The following is a 26,822-nucleotide window of genomic DNA, read 5'->3' as shown; positions in this document are numbered from 1 at the left end:
GGAGTAATTAAGAAACTTAAGTAGTAAATGGCTTAAAATCGGTCTGTAGTGGTACGACTGTATGAGTACACGTTCTGCCCGTAAAATTACAGTATTTGACTGAGAAAATTGTACGGCTATTTACGGCTCAGCCAATGGCAGCTTTCGTAAGCTTACATTTTAATTTTAACTTAATCGGTTTAATCACCCCACGCAAAAGTCAATGCTCGATGTGTTTAGTATATACATTCTGGATACCAGTTCACTGCGCAGACCTATCAGAACGTAAATGAATCATCTTTTAAAACCATCATGCACTGGTACGCGCAGTACCCACTTTATAAAACCAAATTCAAAAAAATGACCTTACTGCGTAGCTAAAAGTACCTCGTACTCGTACTGCAGAGTTGTACTCAAACTTTAACTTTTCACGTAAGAAACGTTGATTATAATTAACACACAGCATCTAGCTGAAAGCCAAAAGCCTAATACGGTATTTTCTAAGCAGAAGCACAACACCAGCGTTAACCACACAACAAAACCACTTGCGTTGCGCGCACTAATGTCTCGAAAAAAGCGGACCTTAGACTCGTCATTTGTCCGACAACATGCCGCGCTTTAGCTGTCGTACGGGTCGTCATCGTTAGACGACAGTCTCTGAGAATATTCCGTCAGTTCGACCAAAAAGTGCAGCGCAATCGATGAGAGTTTATCCAAGTGCAGATCTTGCAGGCCGGCAACGCACCATTTCTTGCCTCGGTAATTGGAAGAAGGACGCGGATCGGCTGTCTGCGTCGCGCACAACATCTGCAATGAAAAACCGATCAGCATGAGCGTCTTGCCGTCTTTGAACAAAAAGCAAACTAAAGCATGTTGTAACAACAAAAAACAAATTGAGGCTGTCCTTTCTGATTTTCCGGAAGACGTATTTATAATTTGTTCAAGACTACACTATTCAAGGTTCAAGGCCACACTTACCATGCATGCAACGAGCCGCTCGAAGCGCCAGCTCTCATTATCAGTAGCCGTCAGTAACCATTCTGATAACGTGTCCAGGTGCTCCCTAGTAATCTTCACCATGCCGTTCTCCAGCGCGTTCCACACCGCGTTGCCCACAGCATCATTCAACGGCAACTGAACAGCAAAGAGTCCCACCGATACCTCCATCTCCAGGGGGTCCATAATGCAGATTCATAGTGCAGTCGACCAGATGAAGGGCGATGCAAGAGAGACCAAACTATCGAACATTCACCTGTGAAAACAGTGCTGCAGAAGTTTGGTACAGGTGTCGGGTTTTCGATTTCGGAAATCTCTTTTCGACAATCTGTTTCTGCGAAACTACTCATAATATAATGATAATAGAAGTACTTACTAAAGTAAAACTGCTTAAAATATACATGCAAACTAATGCAGGAAATTTGGTGCTGTGACAAAAGCAGGCAGTTGGCCTAAATGCACGGGTACCTGAAGTATTGTACATGTGGGGATGCTTTGATCAGTCTTACCTACGAGCACTGTGTAGCAGAGGCGGCTGGAAAATCAGCTGTTTTCGTATTTCGGACTGGTGTATAATGCCACCATAAAACGATAACAACAGAGACGAAAATTTTTGTACTGTTACCGAGTGTTCCAGAATGTGGGCAAATGAATGATGCATGTAGAACAGGATCTTCGTTCGCAAATTTCGAATTGAAATTCTGACTAACATTTTAATGCGTATTGAAGCCGTTGGTGCCGGTGGGGTAGTCTTATAAATGAAACATTCATTCGGATTTGGCACACTTCCTAACGTTGCTACTCGTATTTAGTGCGCAATTTCATTCTTTATCCCAGTCCTGATGGCAACGCATTTACTACTTTTATAAGACTTAGTACGAGTGCATTAGCAAACACGCTTCAAAATCTAAAAGATGGTCAAAAGACAAAAGGCCGAAAAATCGACTGAAATTATTTTTGTACTGATACGGTGGTACCTAATACTCGTGCTGAAACGTTTTTTTTTGTAAGTACGAATGTACGATAAGATGATAGGTCACACACTTGAGCTGAAATCGCAAGATCGTTAATACTACAAAATTATTAACAATTCCGAACTATCAGTGCTTTCGCTACAGTTAAGCGAAGAAAATAATATTGGAATTATTTATTATTCAGAGCTCATACAAAAGTCAGGATTTGCAAAAAAATGAAAAGTGCTGAAACGCCAAAGAATAATTATGCCGCCGTGGTCAGCTAGAATAGAAGAATAAAAGGACGTTAGGAATTAACAGTGGCAACAAAAAAGATTCGCCCGATGCATGTTCGAAATAAAGCACAGTAATTATGAAAGTCTTAGATTTCATCAGCACAAAACCAATTAAGGGGTTTCTAAAGTCAATCGCTAATGCCGACAAGGAAACATTCGAGTACGTACAATACGCCATACCACAGAACACGTACTAATACTCAAAAGTGAAGAGATTGTCGACGTCGTCATCCATCGCCGACGTTCGATAAAAGAATTCAGCCAATTCGACCAGGAAGTGCAACGCAATCGGAGACAGTTTACGTAACTGCAGATCGACCAGGCCATCGGTGCACCACTCTTTGCCACGATATTGCGAAGAGGGACGCGGGTCGGCTGACTGCATCGCGCACAACACCTACATTGTGAAACCGAAAAGCTGGGGTGTACTGAAAACTTAAAGAAAATGGCCATTAGAACACAGTTATCACACCGGACAATTCGAAATCTTCAATACTTCGTAATTTTGAAATTATTATTAACATTATTTATTGGTTAACTCCAGTAGGGAGTTAAAAATTACAGTAATACGGCGTAATTCCTGATCTGTTTCTTTTGCAGTATTCATGCATGCAAAATTGTCAGACGGGCTTGTGCCAATTGAGCTAACGATAAAAACCCACCGCTACGACCGCACTCACCGCGCAGGCCAGTCCCAGGTCAAAAGGCTGGCTCCCTTGGGCAGTAATGGATGACAACCATGTCGACAACATGTCCAGTTGCTTCCCACTAGGCGTTAACACACCTGCTTCCAATGCGTTCCACACAATGCTGGCCACATCACCGCCCAACGGCCACCTGACTGTTAGTAGGTCAACCCGCAGCTGGATTTCGTCAATAGCGCCCATCGAGTGGTCGATCTTAACATAATCCAAATGGGTAGTACATTTGACCAGATGAACGGCAGCGCACGGCAGATCACCCAAGGCTGCGATGAAATCGGCAAGGCGGTAGGTGGAACACTGGCGTCTGGCCACGTCAGAGCTGTAACGATGAAGTTGGCATTTGTCAGAGGGATAATCCGCAGGATTGCCACATGGCAGTGTCAGACGGAGTCCCACTAAATGGAGCGCTCGCAGTTGACTCCCTCTTTTCTGGCCAGTGTACCGCAGCATGTCAGTCAGCAGCGCAAATTCGCCGGTATCCAATACTATCCATATAACTGTTACGACCATCTACAAGGATGTGCTGTGTGGTTTTGCGGAGGCGTTTGAAAACAGGAAACGTTAGTAAGCGTTGCAGCCGGCTACGATCCCAATACAAGGAGGTATGGGAGATTGTAATAACGATACAGCCCGTTAATACAGGCTCCTCTAAGATGCGGTTCAATGCAGAACAAACGGTGCGCAAACCAGTCTGCGTCCTAGTATCCAACTGGGAAAATATTTCCAGCAAAACAGCGGGCGTTAGCTCGCGCATATCAACGATATCCTCGCGTTCCACCGATAATGTGCTTTCGGGGGTCAGCATCCGAGTAATTTTCAGGATGTATGCTGTCACTGCGTCAAATTCATCCATCCCGTACTACAAAATACAGCGATATTCGGTCAGACCATCACAAGCGGGGAAAAAACGAGACGAAGTTTTTGAGTTGCCAGAATTCACAAATTAGAAACGCTCTTTTATGGAAATTCCAACTAAATGCAGATTTTTATATGCTTTTAATTTTAAAACGGTTTCTCGGAGAAAAGCTACATCGGCAAATTGCAACAAATTCAAACAGTGTTTTGCGGTTACCTTTCTTTTCTGAGGCGGTTCGCTATATCGATTTCGACAAATATAAGATACTCGGCCGTCCAGTACATCCACGAAATAAATCGGATCATTCGGATGGCCGTAGTGCTTTTGGCGATTATCCGCTTTCCCGTTCAAGTGATGCAGCAGTCTATCGGCATCCACATGGCGACAGTCCTGCGGCAATGCCAGATTGTTCTTCTTAAAAGTCCCTGCTTCAACTTGCTGAGGCCAAGTTACCAATCCGCTTAATTGAGAGCCTTCATCAAGCCAGTTGCCCACCGTCGAAAGTGGGGCAGGGGCTTCTCGGCCTGCGGAGGCCCACCAGTGACTTGCCACTCTCCACCGCAGTCGCTCTAGCGAAACGAGATCCGTACACTGCACCCCATGCAGAAATTGGACGACGGCTACGCTGCACTTTTTAAGCGGAAGTTTGCGCGGAATATTTACAATTTCAGCGGGGAACCAGACCCACGGACCGGAGGGTGTCTCGGGCACCAACACGTCTACGGGAATGGTGACGTCGTGTTTGGCAAAAGTACATGCAGTAGCCAGAACATCTTCGCGCATCACGGACTTTATATCCTGGAAAATGCGGTTGTATCGGTAGAACTCATGCTGTCGCCCGGGACATAACTCAACGAAGAGCCCGGTTTCGGCAACGTCTACCACCCGTCCGCTGCGAAACAGGTTGTCGTCGCCCAAAATATCCACGCGGGAAGTTTGGTCGACACAGCCAGACATCTTCCGTTCAGTCATCAGCAAGTTCAGAACCCCAAGAATTACAAAATCACAAATTTGGAACGAATTAGTCCGAATTTGCGGAATTTAAATGATTGCAGGGTCCTCGTTGGCTCTGCTAAAAATTAGAACTGACAACTTTACCGAAAACTCAAACTGATATGTTTCACAGGCGTCACAAATGCGGCAGCTTTTTATTCGTTATCTCCGCCATCGAGGCGCCACATTCCGATATTTGCTACACTTAGTTATAAACCCATACCTGAAGGCTGAAGCTAACAGCAAATCTTTGTACGATTGTAGTGTCCGGTCGTACGTATATATACAAGAAACAGCTGCGGCTTCGCCTCCGCGTTTCTTGTGATCCTTAGCTACTTTATTTGATTTAGATTGAATATTAGCTCGGTCAATCGTTTACCTAACGGGCTCCGTACACCGGACAGCAGCGTTAACTTGGTCTTAGAAGCTAGCCAGCGTTAGTATTGGCATTAGCTTAGAAGAAACAGATGGGCTAGATGCGAAGAAACAGATGGGATTAGACATTCACGTAGCGTTTTGAGCACTAGATAGTGGTGGTAGCTCGGTCACTCACTATGTCAGTTAGCGATCGGGCTCTCTGGACAGTAGTGGTAACTCGGTAACTCACTCACTTAGTTAGCGATTTTGCTAACTGGACAGTAGTGGTAACTCGGTAACTCACTCACTTAGTTAGCGATTTTGCTAACTGGACAGTAGTGGTAACTCGGTAACTCACTCACTTAGTTAGCGATTTTGCTCACTGGACAGTAGTGGTAACTCGGTAACTCACTCACTTAGTTAGCGATTTTGCTCACTGGACAGTAGTGGTAACTCGGTAACTCACTCACTTAGTTAGCGATTTTGCTCACTGGACAGTAGTGGTAACTCGGTAACTCACTCACTTAGTTAGCGATTGTGCTCACTGGACAGTAGTAGTAACTCGGTAACTCACTCACTTAGTTAGCGATTGTGCTCACTGGACAGTAGTAGTAACTCGGTAACTCACTCACTTAGTTAGCGATTGTGCTCACTGGACAGTAGTAGTAACTCGGTAACTCACTCACTTAGTTAGCGATTGTGCTCACTGGACAGTAGTAGTAACTCGGTAACTCACTCACTTAGTTAGCGATTGTGCTCACTGGACAGTAGTGGTAACTCGGTAACTCACTCACTTAGTTAGCGATTTTGCTCACTGGGCAGTAGTGGTAACTCGGTAACCCACTCACTTAGTTAGCGATTTTGCTCACTGGGCAGTAGTGGTAACTCGGTAACCCACTCACTTAGTTAGCGATTTTGCTCACTGGACAGTAGTGGTAACTCGGTAACTCACTCACTCATTTAGCGATTTTGCACGCTGGACAGTAACAGTAGCGATACTACAAATGTGCCGGCAACGAAAATCGATAGGCTACCTTGTGATTACTTAATTACGTGGTTGGTGTTGTACGAAAATAAGTTCAATTTATTCCGTTAAATTTGCGTATATAATAATTTATGTTGCGTATTGTTTTCAGGCAAAATTTTTCTAAGTTCCAAGGTCACCTTGAGACTGGGTTGGATCGTTTGCGGCATCGTGCCGGCACGATTCTGATTGAGCGTATTCAAAAACAAAAGTCATGTGACGAAGTTCTGGACCACGGCCGATCTAACTGTGGTATCAGATTTTGCTAAAAGTTTCTGGTTAGAGAGATCCCCAGACTGTGGGGAGGCCGCGCGTACTATTGATCTTCTTCCTAATATATGTTTGAGTATGACGCACTTGTATTAATTATGTAATGAGGTCGGTATTTAAGCACCCGGTCCACTCAATGGGTTCGGCCATTTTATCTTTACTCTTTTGACTGCACCTTTGCGGCTTTTCCTCCGCCGCCATGGATACCCTTCAACATCCTAATTTAATACAAGCACCATGCAGCAATAGCAGCTTTCAAAATTTTCTGACGCGGTTCAAGAATAGTGGAGCTTCAACACTCAGTATAGTGCCGTCAGTTGCAAGCTTTCTTCGTGCCGTGCACTACAGATATCTTTAAATTTTACGTTGTTTTACTGTTGACATAATAATTATGCTAAGATAGCGTAAACTTCAATTAAATAGCAATATGGTCCTATGGATAATGTTTCATCGTAAACAGTGTGAACTAATAAAGAATTCCCACGGCAAGGATAAAAACTTCTTATGCGGAGTGAAATGGCACATAAAAGCAGATAAACGTCAAAGGTACGAGTAAAAATGACTCACCAGAATCAGTTCTCCAGTAAAACCGTGCAGGCCGGCACGGCATATAATGTACTACTCTGTTAAAATTCACTGTCAACAGCATTCGAAGCCCAGTTCACTGTTTGATGTTTTGTTTTTTAACATTAAAAATTTTTATCAGATTAATAATTCCTTGCGCAAGCTTATTACAACGCGAACGAATCACTCCGTAAGTTATTACGAGTACTCATTGTTACTGGTAGTGCCGACGTCACAGACGCAAAATCCGATAAAAAGAAACTTCTTCCTCACAAAGGCATGCAACAGGTAAAATTAATATCGATACTTGTATCTTATCATTCACTGCCATTGAGGAAAAAAAGTACAATATTTATCTTAATTAACAGACTGCAACTAGCGAATATAAGCGAAAACAGACGCCTCATAATGCGGTGTTATTCTAAACATAAAAAGAAAAACACAAGATAAAACGGACCTACAGACTTATTTACACACATTAAAAACTCGAAAAAAAGTTTTCTGAAATTAGTGTCATCTGACTCGTCATCCGCCCAATGGCATGTCTCGCCCTAGCTGTCGTACGAGTCGTCATCGCTTGTCGACGGTCTATTGAAAAAATCAATAAGCTCGACCAGGAAATGCAGCGCAACAGAAGACAGTTTATCCAGCTGCAAATCCTTCAGGCCGGTAACACACCATTCCTTTTTGCGGTAATGGGAAGTAGGACGCGGGTCGGCTGTCTGAGTCGCGCACAGCACCTGCAAGTTGCAACGTCAAACCGATCAGCATGGCGAAAGACTTGTCGCTCGTAACGCCGTACATATTTCAACGGAAAACTAAATCAATGCTCTCGCTGTTATCTATCTAGTATGTTATTTTTCTACTGAATGCTCTTCATACAAGTGTCAAAAGTCCGCTTTTAAAAAGTGAGACTTGGAAGGAAAAAAATAAAATGATAGAAACTTACATTAAGAGTTCCAGCGAACTGAAACGGCAGTGTATGTACAAATAAGCGAGCCCGTGGTAGCACTTACCCTGCCAGCTAGTCCACTCTGATAACCTCGACCTTCACCAGCAGTGACCGATTTCAACCACATTGCCAATCTGGCGAGTTGCTTCCCATCCAACAGTGGCAGGCTTCTCTCCATCGCGTCCCACAACGCGCTACCCAAATCATCACTCAGCGGCAACTGCGCCGCTGCCAGCTCAACCGACAGCTCCAGCTCCTCAGCCTTCTCCAACTCTTCATCTCTCCACGCATATTCCAAATCGAGAGTGCAGTTAACCAGATGCAGGGCATCGCAAGGCAGATCCCCACAAGCTGCGGTGAAATGGAACAGACGATACGTCACCCACTTGAAATCCCTTGAATCTTCGGCCTTATAGCGATGCACTTGACATTTATCCTTATAGCGAAAAGCGTTGCCGAACCGCAGTTCCAAGCGCAGCCCCAGTACATGGATCGCTCGCAAACGGCTCGCTGTTGTTCGGCCCACATAGCGTATCACATCAGTCAGCATCAGAAAATCGCCGGTGTCCATCCAGTGTTTGCGATCGTCCACAACGATGTGCTGCGTGGATTTACGAAAGCACTTGAAAACAGTTGCCATTAGAAAGTAAAGCGCCTGGTTGCGAACCACCAAATAGGCAAGGTTATTGTAAAAGCCGGTAACCACGATGCAGGCCGTTAACGTCGGTAATTCCAGAATGCAGTTCCACGCAGCGCAAACGGTGCGCAATCTGGTTTGCGTAATGGTATCCAGCTGGGAAAACACTTCCAGCAGCATTGCTGGCGGTAGCACACCCACGTCGTCAATTCCCACAAATCGAGTGATTTCTTCTGTCAGCATCCCACAAATATTGCGTATACCGTATACGTGAAGTTAAAACCTTATGATATTCGGCAGCGTCGGCCTGCAGAAAAATGATGAGATTTTGGCAAGAGAATTACGAGTAACGTTATAACATGCCTTCAGAATATTATTTTCTTCAAAAACCAAGTACCGCTAAAACACAGAATAGCATTATTTCAGCAATTACCTCATCAATTAGAAAATGATTCCAATCTTGACTCCATCGCCGAATATACGACACGCGTCCGTTCATTACGTCCACGAAAGATGCTGGTCGGCAGTCAGAACCTGAGCGTCGCCAGGCTCTGCCATTTAAGTACTGGATCAGTTTATCAACATCCACATGGAGACAGTCTTCCGGCAACGCTACACTATGTTTTTCGAAGGAACCGGGCTCAACTGGCTTCAAGTAAGTGGCCAGTAGTTTGTTCAGGACAGCGCTACCATTATGCCAGTTGTATGAGGAAGGAAGCTGGGCTGGAGCCTCCTGGCCTACAGTGCCCCACCAATCGCTTGCCACTCTCCAACACAATCGCTCCAGCGGAATCAAATCCGTACAGGGTTCGCCATTATGCATCCATTGGACAACGGCTACGCAGGACGCTGTGGGGCGCATACCGCGCGTTACATTGACGATTTCTGCCGGTAGCCAGGCCCATGGACCAGAGGATGTCTGGGGCATCAGCATTTCCACCGGAATTGTCAGGCCGGGTTTGGCGTCAGCGTACGCAACGGCCAGCTCTCTATCCGCCAGTGGCTTCCTGCTTAGGAAAATTCGATTAAACGGGATTAGTTCCCGTCGACGGTTGGGACAGAAGAAATCGATGAACAGCCCGTTGTCAACAACATCCACCACGCGGCCGCGGATGAACACATGGTTGTCGTGCAAAACATCGACGCGCACAGTTTTGCGTACACTGTCAGACATGGTTGTAGCGTCGTCACTCGTTGACACGTGAAAATTGCTGTATGAAAATCGTGAAAATGGAACAATCCTGCAGAACCGCTGGATAAAGTGGTCTGCTTGAAATCTTTGGCGTACCCTACAGAAAATAAACGCATTGTCGTCCAGGAATACTGCAAACTGGCTTACTAATACCTGGGTATTCCAACTTTAGCGTTCGAAGTTCGAACTATCACTGACCTCGAAGGTGAGCACAACTACAGCTACCCAGGCAGACTGAAAACCTTGCGGAGAGATATTGCAGCAAATTTATGCGGAGGGCGCACGTGCTACGCAGGAGTTTTCCATTCACTGTCTCCGCCTTCAAAGTACTGGATTCGCCGCTTGCTAACAAAGCGGCTAAACATGCCGCTCCTTTATAGCACGATATCAAAGCGTGATAGTGCCGCTTCTTCGGAAGAAACCATGAGAATGCCGCTTTTTAATTATAATTATTATTATTCCACTACTGTAGCCAATTTTTCGCCAGATACAATGTAGTGGCGATCGCTGGTGGATAAGCGATCGAGATTAAGTACCATCAGCGATCATCATTCAAGGCGCTACTACTTGACATTTAAAAGTTCGTTTTAAAACCATATTTTCTCAAGTTTTTCTAGATTTCTTGGGTTTCTTTATTTTTATCAATTTCTGATGTTTCACATGCTTTTCTTATTTTCGTCGGCTTTCTTTTTGATTTCACAATATGTTCAGTAAAAACGCTTTGGAGCACTGTGTTCACTTTTGGCTGTTGAACTTTAGCATTGTTAGCAAACGTCTTGCATATAAGTACTAGTAGTCTCGTACCGATACTACCGATCTGTGGCCGAAATGCACGGTAGCCGATGTGAGCCTAGGCTGAAATGTACCTGTGTCGCTGTGTGGTCGAATAGCTGGCCGATTGAAGGACAGCCGAAGTGAACGGCGGCCGAAAGCGGCTATTTGACCAAATGGGAGTGTGGCCGAAAGGATTGGCATAACCCTTGAAAGCATAACGAAACCGGCAAAAGAACGTGATAATAAATATTCTTTATTTTCCGAAGTTTACAGTTTTACCATCAACTGGCATCAAGTCTACAGTGAAGTTCTCACCATCAGTTGTTTAACGACCTATTTAGTGCAATGCAAGCTCTTCTGCAGTCTTCATTCCTAAGCGCTTTTCCAAAAACTCTATCTACAACGCAACGCAACACACTATCTACAAAAATTTGGATTTTTCTGAATTTAGAGCGTCTGAATTGCACTGACGCTGAACAAAACATTTCGTTTAGCGTTCAAAGCTTGTTTTATTTGCTAAAAATATTTGGACAATCTCCTCATTGCCTTTCCCTCTGACTCAAAAATTACGGCGCTTCAGAAACTTAACAATCGAAATCGAAATCGGAATCTCATTTAAATTGAAATTTTATAATGACAGAGTACTGTAAGTATACGTGATTATGTACGTGATTATGTACGTGATTATGTGATTATGTACAGAGTACTGTAAGTATAGTTTAGCATACGGCACACCCGTTATAAAATGCTTCGTTTTACATACTAATGGTAATTATTTAACGTGTAGAATCGCAGATTTTCGGTACGTATAACTTATATTACCATAATGTACTGACATGTTTCCTTGCACCGAGCGCAGTGTCAGAATTCGATGCGTAAAATTTCTGGGAGATAAACGAACAGAATGTACTAGTAATGCAGTTTTTGGAACTTTTTAAAAATACAGTACTTCCATAGATGTACTAGCACGACACTTAGAAGCATGGGAATTTCTCCAGGAGAAAATATTGCCTTCTGGCTGCATGGCAACCCAAAATTCCTGTCGTATGTGTAGGTTGGCAAGAAAAGACGAGTCTCACGTTTCATTAGCTCGCTCATACTAAACTCTGACTAAATTAACTATTATCCATAATCCCGATTGCAATACTCGTTTCTCCCCTGCTGGGGCTGGGGCTAGTCCGGTTTCAGCTTGGCAGTGTGCAAATTATATCTTGGCTTATATGCTGCTGATAAAATATTATATCAAAATGCATTATTTTTAACAATGCAGATCAGCTGTAGTACGCCGTCAAATCAATAAATACAGAACAACAAGGACAAATCCCGTTTCCATCCTAAAGCATTCAACATAAAGTCGTCATGAAATTCATAAGGCTTTGATTCCCTTCCAGCCCAACCGTTTTACTTTAAAATGTTATTCCCGTGAACAACAGAAAATTATTATGAAATTCAATGCGCTGTATTACAGTCATCATTCAGGCGTTATGATAATATTCTGTGAGGTCACATTGCATTGGCAATTTGTAACAAATTTCCAAGTCAAATGTCTCTTTTCAGAGACGTCGATATGACAACATCGGATCCAGAAACCAGACATAACACAAGAAATACTGGGCAATAGCGATGAATATAATAAGTAGTACTTACATTAGCATTAGTTAAGTACGTACTATAAAATCAAATACTATGTAGTACTGTATTAAAGTTATCGTACGTGCCTAGTACGCATACTTAATCGCACTAGAGAATAGCACTATCGAGCAGTTATGATAATATAATTTGTATCAATTCAATTACGAGTTACGACTTGTGGTCAGAACTGTACAGAGTACTCTGTATACAGCAGTGCGCAGAGTACTCTGTAATAAATATTTTGCGCAAGTTCTTAGTTCTCACTAACCGCAATATATTCTGAAATTACTATAATTATGAATGTAAGCTGTTCAGTACGTAATTATTACAAAGCACTATCTGTATTGCACTTCATAATACAAAGGGAATGTCGATTAACAAGGAGTGGTTGCGCGTACCGGTGTCTTAACTAATTCTTTTAATTTGTTGAAGACTGAAATTTCGTAGGTGGTTTTTTTCCGGTTAGCATAATCATTGACCGGCCACCAAATTCAAACTGTCAGCTATGCGCTAGCATGTTAGCTATGCATTTGATTCTATTAATTGTAAGACAAAATTACAGTATGTATACACTAATGCACTGCATTTATAACAGAAAACACAAAAAGCTATAATAAGGCTACTCATCCAAAAAACAAACACAACAGTCGCGCCATATATCTGTACTATCGAACATTCCAAAAACAAACAGACTTTAAATGTAACAGTGAATGTGTACAGAAGCGAAAGTACTAGAATAGCGCTTATAACTATCTATTCAAATGACTTTTAAAAAGTCCATGAAGGCAACCGCCATACAGCGGAGAAATATGTTGTTTTGTAAGACAAAAGAAAAAATTACAAAGCCAAAAAAAATCCTACAAGTGTCGCCAGCACTCGCTCCGTGGCATTTAATAGTCTTCGAACTCATCATCCGAACGATAGTACGCCCCTCCGCAATAGTTGTCCGTATCGTGATCTTCCAGCTCATCGAAATAATCCATCAAGTCGACCAGGAAGTCCAGCGCAATCGGAGACAATTTCTCGAGCTGCAGACCGTTCAAACCGTCAACACACCACTCCTTGCCTCGGTAATGCGAGGGCGGGCGCGGGTCGATTGACTGCGTCGCACACAAGGCCTAAAACGCAAAACCGATCTGCTCAAAGGTTCCCATCATACCATTTCCACTCGCGATCAGCATTCACTAACAGAAACGGACAAAACCTACGCACTGCGTAGAGAATTTAGTTCTGGCGAACGTTTTCTTTGCCCTCTATTAATGCTCCGCACACCTATCTAATTTCTTACATGTAACTTGTTTATACCCATATCTCACAGATGAAAATAAAATTAGTTCCCGATGAAAGCGGTAAACCGGGACGGAAACTACTGTATTTTTCACATTTCAAGCCCCATCTCTCCGAGATAAGCCTCTTCCGGTTTTGTTCAAAATTCAGTAACCTCCTTCGCATTAGAAGCATCCCGCTATAAACACTGCATAGCAGTAGCGCTAGTTCAGAAGCTTTGAAAAGGTATAAGCCTCCCCTGGGCACCTCGGACAATTTAGTCTAATTCGAAAAATACGGTAACCAGTTGCTGCGAACTCAACATACGAACCTCAGCATCATCGACTATCTGTACACTTACGTTGCATGACAATTCTCGCTCGAAGTCCTTGCCTTCGTCAGCAATGACGGATGCCAACCACGTCGACAACGCGTCAAGTTCCGTCTTACGTGGCATCGGCACGCATTTCTCCAGTGCGTCCCACATCGCACTGCCCACCTCACCACTCAACGATACCCACACGTTTCGTAGATCGACCGACAGCTGAATCGTCCTCCACTCATCGACTTTAAAATAATCCCAGTCGAAAGTACATTTGACCAGATGCATGGCATCACACGGCAGACCACTACAAGCTGCTATGAAATCAACCAGGCGATAGCTGAGCGGGTCAAATCCACTGAACTGGTCAGCGTTGTTACCGTGCAGTTCGCATTTCGCAGACACGTGATCTTCCGAAACCATACGATTGCCTAATTGCACTTTGATGTCCAGTCCCACTACGTGGATTGCTCGCAATCGACAGCCTATTTTATGTCCGACATAGTGTATCATATCCGTCAGCGTCAGAAAATCCCCGGTGTCCATCGAACTTTTACGAGCGTCCACGACGATATCCTGTGTGGAAGGACGGAGGCAGTTGAATACAGGTGCCATCAGAGAGTAATGCAGTTTGTCACGAGTCGAAGCATCGGAATTTTCAGGGCGTGTTACAACGATGCAGGCCGTCAACACAGGCAATTCCAAGATAGCGTTCCATCCAAAACAAACGGCGCGCAAACTGCTCTGCGTCCGAGTATCCAAATGGGAAAACACTTCCAGCAACACAGCTGACGACAGCAAGCGCACGTTGTCGCTCTCCTCCAGCTCCTCCGCGAATGCGCTTTCTTCGGTCAACATCCAGGTAATGTTGCGTATACGCGAGGTCAGTGCCTCATGACATTCACGGCTCTCGTACTGGAAAAATAAGGTTAGCTACCGTTAGAACGCACGATAAACGGCAACAGAAAAACAATTCGCACTGCACTGATCTAAAATTTTGCACTACTTCAAATTTAGAAATAATGCCACTTAGTCAAGAAATTTTTTTAGATCATGACGTTTTCAGTAGCCATTTAAATAACATTATAGAGAGATACCCTGCTGCCATGACAGAATGTTGCTCCTAGTGCGCACTAGATGTTACTGTTTCAGTTACCAGAGCGAGGTCAAGATAATACTCATCCTGGTACTGAATTTTGGGCAGACATCGCCAAATATAAGACACAGTCCCATCTTTGATGCCCACGAACGAAACCGCACAGTTATCAGGCGCCGTCTGACGCAACGCTTTGCCATTCAACTGTTGCAGCAATTTATCCAGATTTACATGACGACAGTCGTCCGGCAACGGCATGGTACGTTTTTCGAACAATCCTGGTTCAACTGGCTCAGGCCGAGTGGCCAATCCATGATTCCCATAGTAATCATGCCAATTGTCCGAAGATGGAAGCTGAGCTGGAGTGACGCGGTTTTCAGTGGCCCACCAGTCGCTCGCCACTCTCCAACGCAGACGTTCCACCGGCACGAGATCCGTGCGCCGCTCCTCCTGCACCCATTGCACTAAAGCTGCCCTGCACCGCTCGTGACGGATACCGCGCGCCACATTGATAATTCCAGCGGGAAGCCAGGTCCACGGACCGGAGGGTGTGGCACGCATTAGAGCGTCAATAGGAATGGTCCCATCGGGTTTGCCATAAGCGCACGCATAGGCAAGACGGTCTTCGTCGTTCATCGACTTCTCAACCTGGAAGATTCGGTTAAACGGGGTGAATTCGTGTCGTCGGTTGGAACAAAAGTCAATGAAAAGCCCCTTGTCAGATACGTCCACTACACGCCCCCTGCGGAATAGGCTGTCGTCGCCCAAAACGTCGACGTAGCCGGGGTCCGACATCTCCGTAGCTTGAAAGTATCCAGTAGTCAGCAGACTTATCACCTGACGAAAGCCAAAAAATCGTAAAAATAAAGCAATCGGTAACAATCATGCTCCGGCAGCTCCGCCTTAGTGATTCCCTGTAATTCCTAGCCCGTCCAAAGTTAACAATCGTCGTGACTCGTGCTAAACAGGGAATGTACAGTGGAACCTCCGAGTTTGAACACCTCTAAGCGATGAACACCTCTGAACCTTGAACAGATTTTTTTGTATCGTCGTAATGCATAACACTGGCGGTAACCTCTGAGCCGTGAACACCACTGAACAAAAAATTGCGTACCGAGGGTGTTCAAGATCGGGAGTTCACTCTGTGCTCGGAAACGCTCATACCTATAGCTTGTTTGCCAACGGGCTGCACTTGCACTGGGGGCATATGGTTCTTACTTCTTCCTTTCGTATTTCTTCGGGAGTTTGTTTTATTTTAGGAAAATGCTTATGTATGGGCACAGAATCTAATAGTAATTGATTAAGCATTAATCAAATCTAATTTATTTCTGCTTTTATGAGCAGACCTGAATGGCCTGCATTCCTAAGACTCGTTGAGATTCTCAGAAACCTGTTGACTACGTACGGTGCTGAGAATGGATCCGACTAGGAAACAACACGATGAACACAGAAACAATGAAACAAACAAAAATTATCAAAATACGCACCGGAATTAGCAAACGGAAATGCTCAAAGCGGCGGATTTTCGTGCTGTAAATGTAGAAGCTCCGAGAACTGCAAGAACTACGCCAGTGAGTGCGAAGAAGTAAGAACTACCGTGTCACTACGCAAAAACTCTTCTACTGCAGTATGAGTGTTGACTCTGAGGCCGACTTCAGACTGAGAGCGCACGTGCTACAGAGATAACGTCGCCTCGAAGCATCCTATTCGCTGCAAATTAAGCCTGCAATACTGCATCTGCGTCATTGTTGTAGCAGATTGTTGTGGTGATGAGTGATGACTAATGAATGTTAACTCCAAGTACCAAGTACGCATAAAAATCAAATAAACAGCCGCCATTTTGGGAAAATTTCGAATTGTAATAACTCCATAACTCGTCCCGCGCACGCACGATGCCTCAATTTTTTTTATTGAAATTAGATGTCATTCTCTACATAAAACCGTTGCCCTGATTCAGTTAGTCTGTACAGGAGAGAAATGCCAAGCAGTTCTGGGCTTTTTGAGCTGGCACACCGAAACTTTTTACACAATTCCATTTGGCATCATAACAAACCAGCACGGCTTAATTTTTTAAGAGCAAGATTTCGCTAGTTTAGTAGCAAATTAAATGGTCTACCGAACAAGCCTAAATTGTTTTCTAGGCGACCCGTGGCCTGCAAAAAAACGAGTCAGAAGGGCTGACCGCCATTTTGTTAAGTAACTAAATAGCGTTCAGAATGATACGAGTACATACAGTTGTATAAGGACTCTGATAATTATACCGCCTTTGGGCCACTTCATCAGTTCAACATAGTAATGTTAACACTATAACATAACACTATTTTTATGTACGTACCGTACATAGTGATGGGGGCAACAAAAGAAAATGTATATCCAGTTGTGAAAACAATTACGCAGTCTGAGGCGAACAATCGTTAACTGAACGATCTTAAAATTCCTAACATAGGTGTTCCATTGGTGCTTTTTCCACGTCGTCGCCGACGCCGACGTCACTATCCATCGACTTTCGATAAAAAGTAATCTTAGACGGACCAATAAGTGCTGCGTAACCGGCGACAATTTCGCCAGTTCCAGATCCTTCAAGCCATCAGCGTTCCAATCTTTGCCGCGGTAATTCAAGAACGGACGCGGGTCCACTGTCTGCGTCGCGTTCAGCAACTGCATTGCAAAACCGATTGGCACGGGCAAGCACTCCTAATTCCAAGCGCCATTTACAGTAGAACACCACGTTCGTTTAACTTGTAACTGTAAGCCAAGATATCGGGTGATAGGGTTGTCATCCCACCAAAGTTCGGTACGTGGGATGTGATGGGAATGTGAACAGGAAGTGATGAGACCCTGTACCATATGGGAAGCTGCATGCATAACTATTTTTTAAAGAAAATCTACAGATGGTTCGATACGGTTTACGGCTCGAAATTCGCAAGTGAAGTTTCCCAATCGCAAGTGTCTGAGAACTTGGTTCTGTTAAATAAAGCAATATCTGGATGAAAGACTTATAAAAAAATAATACAGACTGTGGTACGAATAAAAATGACTGAAATATTTTATTCCAGATTTTCAGATTTCTGGAAATGTGGAATACAGATATCATTTATTCACACAGTTTTGGCTTCACCCATAATTTTCTTCGTACGGTCATCTAGAATGCTTACGTACCGTTTGCAATTTCTACGAAAGCTGCAAACGGAATTCTAAGGAAAAGTCTCCAGTGCCAAAACGCACAACGCAAAGTGTGCATCAGATTTCGTACATACAGTAGTACGATACCTTCCCAACAGGCCTTGCTCCGTGCGGAAATTTGGCTCTCATTAGCAGTGATGGACGTCAGCCAAACTGAAACGAGCTGTATGTAGATCGTATAGATAGTATTCTTATTATCAAAAGCTAAAGACTGATTTTTGAATTCCAAAAGAAAACACAAACCGGCTTGCTGTTTCACTGACTGAAACGGTTTTTGAGCTCAACCTTAACATAAACAGAAAGCTTCGCCAACGTCATACCACCAAAGTAAAGCTAAAAATTTCAGCTAGATTTTCTTCGAGAATCAAAACACCCCCAGATAAAGAACTCGAGTTTAGTGATCTCAGAGAAGCCAGCATAGATATGATGGCTGACTTCCATCGAAACGTCAGCAGGCGCCATACGCATTGTCCAGCCTAGATGCGCCATGCGTTACGCATAGTCTGGCTGCAATCTGTTATTCTGTATTGGTTTTGTTGACGGCTGTCTCACCGTTTTGCCCTATCGCGCGCACAGCATCCGCGGTTGCATTGATCTCTTTGCAGCTATAGTCGATGCTGCTGCGCTTAATGAGTTAAAAAACTGCGATAGCTATCGATAAAGCGCTATTTAACTTCTCGCTGAATGACGGTTGCGCAATCTCGCATCCGTACAGACGCGCCGTATAGCTCTGTATGGCGTCTGCTGACGTTTCGATGGAAATCAGCCATCTTATCTGTGTTGGCTTCTCAGGGATCCCAAAACTCGAGTTCTTTATCTGGGGGTATTTTGATTATCAAAGAAAATAGCTGAAATTCTAAGGATTCTAATGGTACCAAGTGTATGCTGATCTGACGCGGACGTGTTCGGGTATCTCCCTCGTAAGTATTTCTCGGCAACCTTTGTGCCAGACCCGTGTCAAACCTTTCAAAGGGCAGGTAGCAGGGCTAATAAAGAAATGTTTGCTGCAAATCTCAATTTTTACGGAGACCTTACTACGGCTGGTACTCCTTTGAGCCTTTGAGGTGACCTTTCTCTGAAAATCATTTTTACTTCCTTATGTGACGTCATTTCCGGCTTCCTTATACGACATAATTTTCTTTACTTCCTTATATGACGACATTTACTTCAAGCTGGAAGCATGACAAATTCCGACTCAGCTGTCGTATGCATGTGATGACAGGCTCTGTTGTCCGCTACCAGCGGGCAGCTAAAATGCCCATACCATTCAGTTGCAGCAGCAACATGCGGCAGTTCCTCGTTTAAGTAAGTACTGTAACCTACCACTCGGGATGAGCTTGGGCGAGTCTGATTTTAAAATCAATGAGCTATACAAGTACTAGTACTGTACGTAAGGCGCATACCTTTTGAGAAAATTTATGCCGAAGTACGTACTCTGTACTGTAATGGTGTGCATAATGGATCAACGTTTTGAAACCAAATGATTTAACTAATGTCTGTCAACGAACGTTCCCCAACAAATTATTTTAGTTTTTAGTTTACAACATAAGTAATTGGCTAATAACAGGCAATTGGCTAATTGCCACTTCGTACACCGGAAGCATGATTTTGGGACAAGTGTAGGACAGCAGCGTAGAACTGCCGTTCATTAAAAAATCTTTTTATCTGATTTAGCAGAATTTTCGTTACGTAACAAGTACGAAGATATTTTCGCAAGTGCGGAGTACAAAGATATTTTCGCTCGGTAATACCATAGTAGCGAAAGCGTACATTCTGTACTATCGTCTCGCAAAAACATTTTCGATACATACTGACCTTACGTTTATTTTGTTGCCGAGGTGGAGGTTGCTAATTCGAGGGCTAAAGCACATGTACTGATCTGCCACTACAGTCGACCACTGTCGGGTGGGCCGAACTTCGGAGTATCTCTGTGTTTATAAATTTTGAAAGAGGGGACGCGCGGTAGCCTCTGTATTGTGCATACAATGAGCGCTAGGAGAGCCTTAAACGTAGTGCATATGAAGCCGCATATGAATACTGGGCTTCATATGCACTACGCCTTAAATGAGTACGGTAGTCTGGCAAAGCGAGCATACTGATAACCATTCATTATCTCTAAAATATTTGAAAGCACAGATTGGATTACCGGAGTAAGCTGGTTTCAAGTAATGAAGGTGAACTTAAAATATGATATACTATTTTGTACAAGAAAAGCGGAGGCGAAAAGGAAGGCGCTTCTTATTCAAAGTACAGTTTCTTATTCAAAGTATGTACATCAGTTAACATAGGCATATACTATGTACAGTACCATTATGCTATTATATCGCTGCGTTTAGGTAGAATATACAGATCTGTACACTACACGTATATTGTAAGGCTACAACAATAAAAGTAGCAATATAAAACAACAGGAAGAAGATTGTGCTCTAAGAATGATAACAGGATAATGCTGGACAATATCTTTCTAAAATAAAATGCAATTTTATTCTAAAACAAAAGAAAAATATACAACTCTCGTCTCACGAGCAAACATTCAAAAACGAAGCGTTTTCAAATGTCATGCAGCCGCCGATAATCCGACCTATCCGAGTCGTTATTACTAGTCGGGTTTCCTAACAGTCTTCAAACTCAAAGTCAGTTCAACAGTCTTCAAAAGTCTTCGAACTCATCATCGGTCCGGTGAGTGGCCTCGCCGTACCAGTCATCACCTTAATCGCTCATCGAAAGTCCGTCAACAAATTTATACACTTCAACCAGGAAGTACAGCGCAATCGAAGACAGTTTCTCCAACCGCAGATCCTTCAGGCCATCAGCGCACCACTCCTTGCCACGATAATGCGAGGAAAGACGCGGGTCAGCTGACTGCGTCGCGCACAATGCCTACAATATCAAAGCGTTAAATTTAAAGCTCTTGTTTTACCGTTATCAAGAGAACCAGTCGTGTCTGGTGAGGTTTATGGATTCGCTTGGTTTTCTATGGAATATTTTCTTCATTTTGAAAATTACAGGTAAAATCCAATTACATAATTATTGTATTTCGTTTAGCTCGTGTCAATATCTAAGTAAACCGTCCAGTAGCGCATGCCGCATGGAGCTTGAACAAGATGAAAATGACAGGGATTCCGATGTCAATGACGCCATGAAAAATGAGTTAACGCAAAAGCATTAACATGCAAACGGAATCCCAAAGGCATGAAAACGCACATTATCAGTACTAAACCAAAGGTATGAAAACGCATATTCTCGACTAAACTTACGTTGCACCATTCTCGTTGAGAATGGCCCTCATTAGCCGCAACGAACGCCAAGAACATGGACAACGTTCGTAGATCTTTCGCACTGGGCTTCGGCACGCATTTCTCCAGTGCATCCCACATCGCACTGTCCACATCCCCATTCAACGAGAGCCGAACCCTTGAAAGGTCAACCGCCAGTTTGACTTCAGCCCACTTGCGTGCTTTATAAAATTCCCAATTGAAAGTGCAATTGACCAGGTGCATGGCATCGCAGGGCAGACCATCACAAGCGGAGATGAAATCGTCGATACGAGTCATAGGGGAAGCAAAAGGATCGAACTCAGGGTGGTTACGATGCAGTTTGCATTTATTATACATGTCGTTATAGGAAATCATCGCGTTGCCTAACTCCAGATCTATGCGAAGCCCCACCACATGCAACGTTCGCAAGCTACTCCCTGTAGTCTGTCCAACATAGTGTATCATATCCGTCAGCCTAAGAAAATCGCCAATGTCCATCGAACTGTTACGAGCGTCAACCACCATATGCTGCGTGGAAGGACGGAGGCATTTGAAAACTGGTGCCATCAAAAAGTAGTGCGATGTTTCGCGAATCGAGGGAGTGGAATTTCCGGAGGCTGTAACCACGATGCAAGCCGACAACTCAGGCGATTCTAAGATGCCACTCCATACAGCACAAACAGTCCGCAACCTGGTCAGCGTACAAGTGTCCAAATGGGAAAACACTTCCAGCATCACATCGGACGTCAGCACACGCACATTATCCGTTTCCTCGCGTTCAGCAGATTGTGCGCTTCCTTCGGTCAACATCCAGGTTATGCTGCGTATATGGGCGGTCAATGCGGAACGACACTCATCGATCTTGTTCTGGAAAATAAAGTAGGCTGCCGTTAACTATGAGCAGAACTAGAAATCAGGATTGTTCTTCACCATCCGAAATTTTTGAATAATGGCACAAGTCACAAATTTTAAATTCACCATAATACTTCAATAACCTTCTTCTAAAAAAGTTTTTATTCGGGCGGAAACATTCAAATCCCTAGCCAGAAAATGAATTTTCTTTCGGTTACCTGAGCGAGGTCAAAACAGTAGTCATTCTGGTGCTCGATTTCAGTCGGACGTCGCCAAATGTAGGATACATTTCCGTCATGTATGTTGACGAACGAAATCGCACGATTATCGGGCTCAGCCCGACGCCACGCTCTGCCATTCAACTGCCGCAGCAGGTTATCGGTATCTATATGGCGGCATTCTTTCGGCAATGGCACACTTCGTTTCTCGAAAATCCCTGGTCGGACTGGCTCAAGTCGAGTGGCCACTCTGTGCATCTGAGAGTAATCATGATGCCAGTTATCCCGTGCTGGAAGCTCGGCTGGAGGTTCCCGGCCTATAGTGGCCCACCAATCATCTGACACTCTCCAGCGCAGTCGCTCCAGGGGAACCAGATCTGTACGTGGCTGGCCATGAAACCATTCAACAACGGCTACGCTGCACCGCTTGTGGCGAATACCACGCGTCAAACTGATGATTCCAGCGGGAAACCAGGTCCACGGACCGGAGGGTGCCTCGCGCATTAGAGCGTCCACGAGTATGATCGCGTGGGGTTTGCCATAACCGCACGCATAGACAAGCTGTTCTTCGTTAATCAGCGACCTCACAACCTGGAAGATTCGATTAAACGGGGCGAATTCTTGTCGTCGTTTGGGACAGAAGTCAACAAAAAGCCCGTTGTCCGCTATGTCCACCACACGTCCAATGCGAAACAGATTATCGTCGCCCAGAACATCGACGTAGTTGTCTTGGTAGCCCTGGTCAGACATCACGGATATAGCTTGAAAAAGGTCCTTAAGCCAAGAGACCCAGCACCTGGCAAACATAATAAAATATCATAAAAATAAAACAAAATTGCCTTCTTCTTACACCGCTTTCGGTAATTTCCTGTAGCAGTGGGCGTAAATTCAGGTTTAAAAACAGACCAAAACTTCAAAAGATAACTTAATCTTCGCACTGAAAAACAAGTGTAAATCATTAAGGCCTCAGTCTCTGATTCCCTACTTATACATAAATATGTATCTACAAACTACAAAGTACAGACCCTGAACGCTTTCACCTACAACTTGTAGACCAGTTCTTCGACGTAATAATATTTTTCGGCAAACGCGCTGTCTCAGTCTGTTTATTTTCCTGAAAATGATTTTATACGCTAATAGTAACTTGGGTTTGGCTTTCTAAAGGTTTTCTGAAGCCATCTTCCATCTTATAATATCTTCAGCACGATTGTATGAGTAATAATGAGCAAGTAATGAGTACTCCTAACTCTTAAGTGGCATGCATGTAGACGTCATTACATGCCTAAGTAATACTCAAATAAATGCGGAGAAGTGGCGCATCCGTACTACGGACGGCGCTGATCGGAATGGGTCCGCTAATCGATTGGACGATCAGCTTCCGATGAGCGCACACCGAGACGTGACGCGAAGAACATAAACACAAAAATTACCTTATCACAACGGAATCTGCAAAAATCCAAAGGATAAGGAGGACGATTACTGTAACCTAAGAAAACCAGAAAATGCAAAAACTGAGGAAGTCGGAGTTTTACGAAGAGCTCCTGCTGCAGTATGAAAGCACAGCTTCTGCCTTCTGATGCATCTGAGTGCAGACTCCACCAGGAGACCGAGGACGAACTGCAGAGCGCAAGACCGAGAACGCACGTACTATGCAAAGAAAGCTTCCCATTGGATACCCCCGCCTTCGTGGGCAATACATCGGCACTCACACTGGTGTCGTTTATACTCGTATGAAGTAGAAGTATCGTATAAACAGGTCTGTAAAACATATGAATAATTTTCTCTTACCAGTTAGCGTCACTTAGCGATATACCGATAGAAGAGCCGCAGATGTACGCCACATCGCTTCCACGAAATGCACCGGGAGGTGATCAGAGTTTGCCAGATGACACGCTTGACCGGTCGAGTTTGCCAGATGACACGCTCTGTTATTGAAAAAAGTGAGATAACTTGAGGAAGTACCGCTAACTATAAACACTAACAATGCGTCGCCAGTCCCGTGTGAATGCTCACAGCCGGCGCGTGCCCTTGTGGATCATGCCACTGAATAACTAACTTTTATGTGTCATAATTCATGAGAATTGCACCGATTGTCTTTAGTACACTTGTTGTGCATATTGCAATGACACTTCTAAGCGGTCCCTAGTGGAGTGGGTTACACACCCTTACCAAGATCGGAAGTGCTGGTGGTGTTAACGAATTATTTTAAGATCGCTTATGTAATTAACCATTAACGAAAGTCGGCAACGGAACTCATTCTCAACGCGTATGCACACAAATTTAATCAGCTGAAATTCATTGAGGAAGAGCAAGGGCAGGGGCAAGAGCAAGAACAATCTTAGTTAGACATTTCCCAAACCAGTCTATAAATCCACGATAAAAGTGAACATTCGTAGATTTCGTACGATTACACATTCAGATGTTTCCGCTTCAACTAACATCAATGAAATGCTCATCCTAAGAAGAGTACTCGGGGGAAAGAGCATGGATTTTCCCCGTCAAATAGCATCCCCCGCCCCTTTTATCCCCGTCAAATAGCATCCCCCGCCCACGCTCGTACAAATAGCCTGGACTTCCGGGCAGCTCTCTCTCTCTCTCTCTCTCTCTCTCTCTCGGTGTGTGTGTGTGTGTGTGTGTTTGTGTGTGCTGTACCGTGTTACTTTCCGTTTCTTGTTTAACAAAGACCAACAGTCGGCGGCATTAATTTATTATCATTAATACAATAATTATTACCGTCACCACAACAAATTTCCCCACTAACAAAACTAACAAACAATAATGGCAATTACCAACATGCGCGACACCACTAATGACAAAACAACTACATGCACAACTTACTGCATACCAACGCAACAGTCAAAATAACAATGTAACAAACAAACGACAATGACCCACCACCGCGTCGCCGCCACCGCCGCCGCCGCCGCCGACGCCGCCATTTCTCCGCTCAAAACAGGCACACATTATTTATCCGTGGAGGCAAGAACGCCAGGTACGGGTGTGCTCGCTTGTTGTGCTTGCGCTCCACGAAGCGGCGCACACAACTGCTGCAGACGCTTCGCACGCCACTCTCCGAACGTCTGGGCCACACCGCGCAGCAGGTTGCGCTCCTCCTCCTGTAGCATCGCATACTTCCGCTGGGCATCCTTGTTGCCGGCCTCCACCACACTCTTACGCAACTCCCAAACCAGCCCCGGATCTTCTGGTCGCGCTCCAGGTTGGCAACGTCCGGATAGATGGGGACATATTCCGCTGCAATCCAGCGGAATTCTTTCTTCAGCGTCCGTGGCACTTCACCACGGTTGAAAGCCAAGGCAGCGTTCACGTGCTCCGCGATGACCTTTCGACACTTCTCCTGCTTACCCTGTAATACAGCCATATATATGTATATAATGTATCTATACATATATATTTTGTACACTTTAATTTACGCACCAGCAGTTCAATTAACTGCTTCGAATAACGCTGGACTTCACCGTCCAGTGTCAGGAACAGGTCGGCTCGCTGCAACGTTGAAGTCGACGTTGCAGTCATGGCCACCGCCACCCCGGCGGCCGCTACTCCCGGGGCATTCACTGCCGCTGCCACGGTGGGTGCGCCTTCGGCGACCTCCTTGATTGCCGCACGCTTCTCAGCGGCAAGACGCTTGGCTTCCTCCACTTCCTTTTCCCGGAGGGCTTCGCGCTCCGCAGTGGTTCTGCGGAGCAGAGAGGCGTAGCTGTCCTCCGATGCACTGCAGCGCGCTTCCAGGGTATTTTTTTGCGAGGTCAGTCGAGCTACTTGTAGCTCGAGCTCGTCCACACGCTGCTGCACAGCGTTCGTCGGCTTCGTCGGTTTCGTCGGTTTCTTCACTGGATTCATCTAGAAAAAAATTAAAAACATGTAACAAGAAATAACAGCAGCGCTTGAACCAAGTACTGCATTAAACAACGTCACAAAAACACATTAATACCTCAACTTGCAACTTCTAAGATTTGAATAAGGGTGAATGCTGACAACAAAATTGCTCGATCCAATTGTCTAAATTCTATAGTAGGAGTGTACATTGAAGTCACTGGTTTCAAAATAATCTCTAGGTTTTGGTTTATTTTGTAAACATGTTCGGTTTGGTCCAGATCAGGAGAATAGCGGTCCATGTGAACCAACCATTCCAAAATTCTAGATCTCGTTTGGTAAGAATCACTCCAATCTTTTTGGCCTGAGTGTAGCCTTGCTCGTCAGCTGACGAAATATTATTTGCAATGACCATTTTACCGACTGTGTAGTGCCAGAAAATAATTGTTTTACCATTACCAAACCGGTACGTTCGGATCCCCTCAAAACCGGGGTAACTAACTTCTACCAAAGCCGCCTCCATTATAAGTAATTGTGCTGACTTTCAGTCTAGTTCTAATCCAAGTGCCGATCCTTAATGCAAAAAAGGTTCCCAAAATAGTGACGATGTCAGCT

At 44.3% G+C, this 26,822-nt stretch overlaps 3 protein-coding genes across 4 annotated transcripts; all 3 read right to left on the bottom strand.

The window, feature by feature from the left end:
- Positions 1–7,280: 7,280 nt before the first annotated feature.
- Positions 7,281–10,764, bottom strand: LOC129595791 (uncharacterized). Its single transcript, XM_055492901.1, has 4 exons — positions 10,640–10,764; positions 9,015–9,870; positions 8,009–8,888; positions 7,281–7,732 (listed from the first exon to the last, which is right to left on the bottom strand). Exons 3-4 carry the CDS (start codon positions 8,822–8,824, stop codon positions 7,544–7,546), a joined length of 1,005 nt encoding a protein of 334 aa, XP_055348876.1. The 5' UTR covers positions 8,825–8,888; positions 9,015–9,870; positions 10,640–10,764; the 3' UTR covers positions 7,281–7,543.
- A 1,998-nt stretch (positions 10,765–12,762) lies between these two features.
- On the bottom strand, positions 12,763–16,435 carry LOC129595790 (uncharacterized). Its single transcript, XM_055492900.1, has 4 exons — positions 16,351–16,435; positions 14,924–15,700; positions 13,807–14,682; positions 12,763–13,297 (listed from the first exon to the last, which is right to left on the bottom strand). The coding sequence occupies exons 2-4, from the start codon at positions 15,656–15,658 to the stop codon at positions 13,070–13,072; spliced, it is 1,839 nt and encodes a 612-aa protein (XP_055348875.1). The 5' UTR covers positions 15,659–15,700; positions 16,351–16,435; the 3' UTR covers positions 12,763–13,069.
- A 3,927-nt stretch (positions 16,436–20,362) lies between these two features.
- Positions 20,363–24,293, bottom strand: LOC129595776 (uncharacterized). Of its 2 annotated transcripts, XM_055492886.1 has the most exons (5): positions 24,162–24,293; positions 23,804–23,859; positions 22,374–23,169; positions 21,304–22,170; positions 20,363–20,926 (listed from the first exon to the last, which is right to left on the bottom strand). In XM_055492886.1, exons 3-5 carry the CDS (start codon positions 23,121–23,123, stop codon positions 20,756–20,758), a joined length of 1,788 nt encoding a protein of 595 aa, XP_055348861.1. In that variant the 5' UTR covers positions 23,124–23,169; positions 23,804–23,859; positions 24,162–24,293; the 3' UTR covers positions 20,363–20,755. The 2 variants fall into 2 exon arrangements, with proteins under 2 accessions (XP_055348861.1, XP_055348860.1); XM_055492885.1 differs by lacking the exon at positions 24,162–24,293 and having other exon boundaries at positions 23,804–23,943.
- Positions 24,294–26,822: the final 2,529 nt, after the last annotated feature.

This window comes from Paramacrobiotus metropolitanus, unplaced genomic scaffold (assembly GCF_019649055.1).
Source record: "Paramacrobiotus metropolitanus isolate TYO unplaced genomic scaffold, Prichtersi_v1.0 Parri_scaffold0000082, whole genome shotgun sequence".
NCBI lineage: Eukaryota > Metazoa > Tardigrada > Eutardigrada > Parachela > Macrobiotidae > Paramacrobiotus > Paramacrobiotus metropolitanus.
The sequence above is the reverse complement of the archived record's forward strand: the minus strand, read 5'-3'. Positions and strand labels throughout refer to the sequence as shown.